At 41.0% G+C, this 7811-nt stretch overlaps 1 protein-coding gene across 1 annotated transcript in view; it reads left to right on the plus strand.

Annotated features, from left to right (window-relative positions):
* Positions 1-6439, plus strand: part of VWC2L (von Willebrand factor C domain containing 2 like) — a 160011-nt gene extending 153572 nt beyond the window's left edge. The window contains exon 4 of the mRNA XM_015074550.3: positions 5329-6439. Within this exon, the coding sequence (XP_014930036.1) occupies positions 5329-5477 (149 nt within the window). The 3' untranslated portion in view covers positions 5478-6439. The remainder of the gene's footprint in view (positions 1-5328) is intronic.
* Positions 6440-7811: the final 1372 nt, after the last annotated feature.

Consider the following 7811-nt stretch of genomic DNA (forward strand, 5'->3'; position numbering starts at 1 on the left):
CAAAATAACGTCCGTGAGATTATAAAATTCCTGAATACTTAACAATTGGCTCTTGCAAGCCAGTATGAACCACCAGCTCCTGCAGACAACTGTCTTCCTGGCCACATCTTGCTACACACATCACTCTAACCCCACAGCTTTTTCTACCTGTTCATTGAGTCATACTCTCCCTCTGCCCCCACCCAAACCAAATCTTTCCATGGACCCATAGGCCAAGTTCTCTGTTACAACCTTCTACAGCTCTGTTATCCTCTTCTTCAGAACCTTATTTCAGGTTATGTATTTGTTCCTCCATGTAATCAATGTGACATTTAACACTATAAGCAAGTGAGCATCTGCAGGAGGTGTGATCAGAGTAGCAATAGACTTCCTTTTATATGTAGTTTCTATGTGCTCTTTTATGCAGGAAATCTCAGGACTTAGCAAGGAGAACTTCAGTGCCTGAGCAAATCTGCTCAGTTCTTACAACCACAAATACAGTGGAATCTATTTTCTCCTGGCTTCTTAGATTATTGAAGCAGGATGAAATCACTCCAAATGCCTGTGATCAGAAGTCTGATCACTAGATACTCTATGCAGATGCTTCATAAGCTATATCTGCAAGGTTGAAGTAGGAAGATGGCGAAAAATAATCCTGCAGGAAAGACTGAGAAGCAGGCACCTCATGACCACCTTACCAAAGCACCAGAGCATGGCCTCCCTTATAAGATTTCTTTTGAATAATTTCTATTGTGGAAAAGAAAATGTTTGCCAAAAAGGTTTTACTGTATAACTGTGTAAATTAAGTACTTAACGAAGTACAGAATAATAGGAAAACTCTGCTTCACGGAAGATCTTTTTCATGTAGATGTATCCCTAGCCTGCTTTCCCTTCTTCCTTCCCTGTTCCAGCTCCTAGTAAATATTTGAATTTCATTTCCAATTTTAATGCATCTCCAAAAATATGAATCCTTTCTGAGACTAGACCATATGGGTCCCCATTAGTTTTTGGGTTACACAGTGCTTGCCTAAGGTCACATAGATAATCAATCATAGAACCACAACTTGAACCAGGACTCCTAAGTCATAGTCCACTTTCATTCTGCTTCTTATCTGGTCTATTTCCAGTACCAGCGGGAATTTCATGCCACCCGAAGGAAAACCAAAGCTTCGCTACTCAAGCATCTTCTCCATGGGAAATTTCTTGTAGTTGTTAGATAAATTGTGTTTTCTGGAGAGTATTAGATTATACAATATAAAACCAATAAATCTGATGACTATCTATAGAAAGACGGTCTCACTTATTTTTAACCATCAAGCTTCTTAACTCAGACCATGCGTCCTCAATACTAAAACCAACTAGACTTTGAGATTCTGATCAGAAGCTTAGGATCTGGGTTAATGAAAGCCAGCAGTGTGCTCCTAGACGTTTGCCTCTTTTTGTGGGCAATTAAAAGCATTCTACAGATCAGAGAGATTTGATTCATATCCCTTTGATGCCACTTCCTAGGTACATGAACTCAGCCAAGTTATTTTCTATCTCTGAGGCTCAGAGATAATGTACCTTATATGGTTTATATGGCTGAAGGTGAGAATGTGCACCTTAACATGGCTTATTGGAATGATTAAATGGCACAAATTCCTGGCATGAAGTAAGTGCTCAAGAAATTATCCCTATGTCTTACCATTCATTGACAGAGATTTCTATACCAATATTACTAGGGCAAAGCCTGATGTATATGTAAGGTCTGACATATTAGTTCAAAAAATAATTTTGCTCCTATCATATAACTAGACAGTTCATACTTTTTAGTGAAATAAAGATATACTGAGTTTGGAATATGTGGCAAACACAGCATTAAGCCTGACCAAAGGAAATGACAGGTATTCATTCAGTTCCTTTTTTTTTTTAAGTTTATTGCGTTTATTTTGAGAGAGAGAAAGTACGAGTGGGGGAAGGGCACAGAGAGGGGGAGAGAGAGAGAGAATCCCAAGCAGACTCCGCATTTATAGTGCAGAGCCTGGTGTGGGGCTCGAACTCACAAACTGTGAGATCATGACCTGAGCTGAAATCGGACACTTAACTGACTGAACCACCCAGGTGGCCCTTCAGTTCCTATTTTTAAGGACCTGACAATTTCAGCTGACACATGATACCTCCTGTGTTCTTAAGGATCTCACCACACAGTTGGCAACTCGGTTCTCAGTTCTCTGAGCAATTACTGTGTGTGTGTGTGTGTGTGTGTGTGTGTGTGTGTCCAATTCCTTGAGAATCAATTCATCTCCATCTCCTCTTATTGTAGGTGTCTGAAGAAAGAAAGAACAGTTGGTTGCCAGTCTTCACATAATAAGCCTTAATTCCCAGAGAGTTATTGAGTTATTCCTCTGTCTTCTGTTTCGAGATTAAATAATTCCAATCCCTTTAACCTTTTCTCACAGGTCCTACTTGCCAGGCTTCGGTTTAATCATTTTCTCTGCTCTCCCCTGGAATCTCTCCAAGTCTTCTACACTAAATACGTTGCTTTTGCCATTGGGTTTACTCTCTTAAGAAACTTATTCTTCCACATAAACCAAAGCAAAAACAAAGCATCCTCCCTAATAAAGAGAATAAATACAAAGATAGATTTCCTATGTAAGGAACCCATATAGGACACTCATATGCTTGAAACCAGTTACATTTGCTGTCACCACTATTAAGGAGAAAGGGACAAAACCAGAACAGTTTCTAAATAGTGCCAGCCATTGTGCTTCACAATTATCTGAATTACTTTTAAGCAGGTAATACTATTAACCACACACTTGAGGCTTTAGTTACACTGGAAGTTCTCAGAAGCATGCTAATAAAATCATTGTTAATGAGATCAAACGGGAATTTTTGATTCTGTAAAATACCTCTGGCCGCCAAGTCGACCATCAAGGTGGTTATTTATAGACAGTGACTTTGTTCAGTCCTGGCAAAGTGCAAAGGATCTTTCTTTGCATTCTGTCCATCATGATAAATTAATATTTTGCACATTCTAAGGGCCTCTTAAGAAATGATGTAGAGAGGCTGATCAAATACACACCAATCATAGTATGACACCAACACATGCAGAAAGGAGCAGATAGGAAAACCAGACCTCTAGTAAAATATCTCTTCAAGACATGCACAGTGACTTGTCAGAAATCTTTTTTTACAAAAATCCCTCCCTCCTTTTTTCTCTTATTATGCCATTGAGATGAACCTGCCCCCTGTGAGCCACCAGAATGCCTATGCTTACACACAAATACACACATGCACTCTTAAGAATCTACTGAGAAGTTTCCAAATCCCTTCAAGAAACTGAAAAAAAACCTCTTTACTAGATCATATTCTACTTGTTTCCAGGACTTCTTTGTTTTAGAACCACTATTTAGGAAAAAAACACTATTTTTCCTTCCCCATCTGGAAAAGTTACAAGCATACAATTGGGTGAGAAGAGTTGATTAGCAGTGGGAAGGTAGAGAGAGAAACCACTGCTTCCCGGGGGGGGGGGGGGGGGGGCGGGGGGGGGGGCTTCAGGAAAACAGGTGGTAGCGGTCATCATGTTTGATTACTGAAGCTAGTTCAGCTGTGTCCAGATCCTGGCTGGCGTAGAACTAGCCAGGCTGAGAGAGGTCTGTCAACAACAGCCATGAGACAACCAGCTACATTCTGAAAAGGCTCCGGGCCAAATTCTCTGCAGATTCCCTCTATTTTGGATCCAAAATAAATGAATGATTTCATGTGGAATTTTCCCAGGGGGGGTGTAGCCCCAAAGACAGTTCAGTCTATCAAACAATGAGTTAAATCCTAAAACAGTGATCCTTAAATCATCAGCGGTTAGGATGGCCAGCAGCTTATAACCACAGCATCATAACAAGAAGTACCGTCGTGGGTGATGGTTTGCTAACTGTTTAACTGTCACTGATGACCCATCATATCCCTCTTACTCTTGCTGGTTGGCTCTCTGTGAGAACCATGCACAGGCACTTGCCCCAGGTGTTTGTCCAAGAGTGAAGGAAAGGCATAGGTACACGAAGGTCACTGGCTTATGTATGCACAGCTGAAGTCTGGGAGCTCTAAAACAATGGATGATTAAAGCCATAGTGTATTAAATAGATTTGTGTTGAGAAATATACATTGCAACTTCATAGCTACCATTTTTATAAAAGATTTCAATTATGAAGTGGAACTACAAATCACCCCTGATTTCATTTATTTGGTGGTAAAGATAATCTCGTAAATTCTTATCAAGCAGTAAGAAAGTGAAAGTAGAACACTGATATTGATGTGTGTTACTTTGCAATGGTTATGGAAAGTGGCCAGTAATGCTGGGTCGATAAATCATGAGTAGACACAACTCCCTCTCTTTATCCAAATTTGTACTTTGGAAACTTACACCAAATTGTTTCAAAGAAACAGCAACTTGCACCACCCCACTACAATCCATTGCATCTTGGGAAGCAATTTTTATTCCATTTGATTTTGAAAAATACTATCACCAGTACTGAATACTGGCATTTGTACCTTGGGAAGAAAGGGAAACTAAGAGAAAGGAGAGAAAGATAAGTAAAAAATTAAGATTGGTCAATTTTAAAAACATCCATCTCTACTAAGCAGGTGACACTTTCAGTAAAGCTTTTCTGAATCTGGAAAGTAAAATAAAATTCCTGCTGACTTTCAAAAGCCAACCATTTGGGTCATTCTTAAAAAAAAAAAAAAAAGATAGCCAGCAGATTAAAGGAGCTCCATTTATAAAAATCAAATGAACCTCCAACAAAGCTTGTTTGGGGCATGAATAAATCATATGGTCATGAATTATTTATTGTTATCAAGAAACAAGCTGGAGATTCCAGGAACTGGACTTTGGGAAGGTACTAAAGCCAGGCAATGAACAAGTTCATTGTGGCCCACCCACCATGGAAGTGAGAGGGCAGGCCACAGGGTACCATCATCTGAAGCAGACCACTCTAGACACCCTCTAGAGTTTCAGGGGATGCTTCTGCAGCATTTACACCCCAGAGCAGAAAGCAACTAGAGTTTTATCCGTAGAATCATACTTTAGAAAACTGCAGTACTCAGTAACAGACGGTAAGATTGTTTTGAGCACTGTATCTTTTTTCTTTAAATACACATGGGGAATATGAGCTGTTTACAAGAGAGTAGAGGTTGAAAGTCTGCATTTAAAGGAGATGGCTGGAAAGTACCTCAGTAGTGAACTATGAAGAGTAGTCTGACCTACTCATTCATGGTTTTGGGGGTTGGCGTTTTTGATGGGGGTTGGGGAGGGAAGAGAAAATGGGAGCCATTCAAATTTAATCAACTAATCAACATCTATGTGTGTTCCAGGTCCAAACTGCTTTGCAGGAACTACAATAATCCCGGCTGGCATTGAAGTGAAAGTGGATGAATGTAACATCTGTCACTGTCACAACGGGGACTGGTGGAAGCCTGCTCAGTGTTCAAAACGCGAATGCCAAGGCAAGCAGACTGTGTAGAACAAATTCCCAACCGATGAGGAGTTCTTAGGAGAGGATGCTATGGCTTCCACACTGCACATGTTTGAAACAAAACAAAACAAACAAACAAACTCCTGCCAGCTACAACAGGGTCACCAGCAAAACCTTTTAGGGTTGACAAAAGTGAATATTTTGCTAAGAGGAAATTTCTCTCTTTCTCTCTTGCTATATAAGATCTATATAGTATATAGCTATCGAAACCGCTTTTGTAATTATCCATGCTTGATGGTGACTTGATGACTGAATTTCTGAAACAAAAAGGAAGAAACAGCCTCGTACAGGCTCCCGTTCTGGTGACACCTCTAGCCAGCCAGCTTACTGTCCACCGATTTACTTCATGTTTACTCTTCTGTACATCCCACATGGCATTTTTCTCTTGTAGTATTTCTTTTTCTATTTAGAGCCTAAGGGGCCATATTCAACTGCACAGTTAAGTTTTGAGTTGTGTCACATAAGCTTTAGTAAAGGAATATCAGGGGTGAGGACGCTTCCTGACCAGGAAGACACAAAAGCATCCAACCAATCACCACCCCACCTTGGGTGAAACACGCAGTATAGGCTCAGGAGAGGTGGGTACAGACGGATGTACTGCTGGGGCGGGGCAGGGAACTGGTGCTTGGTGCCATGTGTGGGGGATCACAAATCTTACAAACCACACATTTCCGACACAAAACCTTGAAACTGCCAATCAAAAACTAATATGTGAAGAACACCATGAGCTTGGCTCAAGAATCCAAAGGGAGCCAGGAATTCAGAATTGCAGCATTAATCACCAGACATTCCCATGATGCTGAATCTCAGTTCGGTTTGTAACTTAACACACTCTAAGCCCACTCGGTCACGTGGTCCTATAAATACCAGAACCAGGGTGAGTAGCCCCACTGTGAATCTGAATCCGACAGAACATGCCTGGCTTTTGAGTTCAGATTTGGCCAAAGGCCAGTAGTACCCACAGGAAGTTTTTTTTGTTTTTGTTTTCGTTTTTGTTTTTGTTTGGTTTGGGACTGTGTTTGCCATGTTTTAGTAATGACCACTCAGCCCTATGTCTAAAATACAGATTCAGGACACTCTTTCCACCTCAAGTGCTGATTTAAATTAAAGATTAGGGTAGAGTGAGTCTTGCACAATACAATTCCATTTGTTGAACATTTTTTAAAATGTATATATTAGATACTGAACAATTAAAGTGAACCTTTGAAGAGTCTCAAGGTTGCCCTGGTAATGCTGCTCGTATAGTAACAGAAAAATAAAATACACAGGGTATCTGATGCCACCTCGAGTCAAGCATAAATTTGGGGATTCTGAAACCACATGGCATAATTAGTTGCTTATTCTGCTCTCCTATCTTGAAAAACTTGGCGTGGATCTGGCAGGGTCCTTGAGGAAACTTTAAGGTTGTTTTCACTACCGATGTTCTTTCCTTTTCCACTTCCACACCAGCCTGGGTTTTGCCACAGTTCTCGCAGAGTGCCACATTCTAAACAAGATTTCTCAACTTTAACTCTATTGATATCGTGGGCCAGATAATTTGTTGTTGTTGGGGGCTGTCCTGTGCATTTTATGGATGTTTAGCAACATCTTTGGCCTCTATCTACTAAATGCCAATAGCAAACACCCTTGTAACAACAGATTGTCTCCAGCATTGCCAAATGTCTGCAAAGAGTGGGGAAGGGACATTTCACCTGGTTGAGAATCAGAGGTTAAGAATCATCAGTACAGAGTGGTTTCTGCCAGGGCGGCACACCAAGCAGACTCTGGCTGAGCCTGTGGATTTGGTGAGCCTCTAAGCCCTTTGGGACATACATGCACAACCAGCAGCCCCAAGGAATAGAGGTCAGTCTCCTCCAAATGGAGCAAGGTTTCTATTGCCATAGGTCCACCCTCAGGACATACTTCTTTAGTCTCATCAACTGGGTTTTCATTTCAAATGGTCAGCCTCTCCTCCCTGGAAGCATTTCCAGTCATCAAGAAAGAATGGTCATTTCCAAAATTAACGTTGATGAGTTGGACCTGACATTTCTCACGTACGCTGTGCTCATGTACGATGCAAACAGCCGTGCCGGCCCCATCCAAGGAAGAACATCAAGCCGTGTTCCCTTAGAACACCAATTTGCAGCAAGGTTGGTACCTTTTGTTGCCACCACGGATACATCATATAGACAGTCATGAATCATTCATGAATAATTCTGCATGATTTATTCCTGCACTCCAAAGTAAAGGCATTCCACACTTCAGCTTGTGTCTAGACAGAGATGTATTATTGAGCTTTCTTTGCCCGGAGGTTGCCTGGTACCAGCTTCAAAAATCCACACT

The sequence above is a fragment of the Acinonyx jubatus genome, chromosome C1 (genome assembly GCF_027475565.1).
Source record: "Acinonyx jubatus isolate Ajub_Pintada_27869175 chromosome C1, VMU_Ajub_asm_v1.0, whole genome shotgun sequence".
In the NCBI taxonomy this organism is placed as follows: Eukaryota; Metazoa; Chordata; class Mammalia; order Carnivora; family Felidae; genus Acinonyx; species Acinonyx jubatus.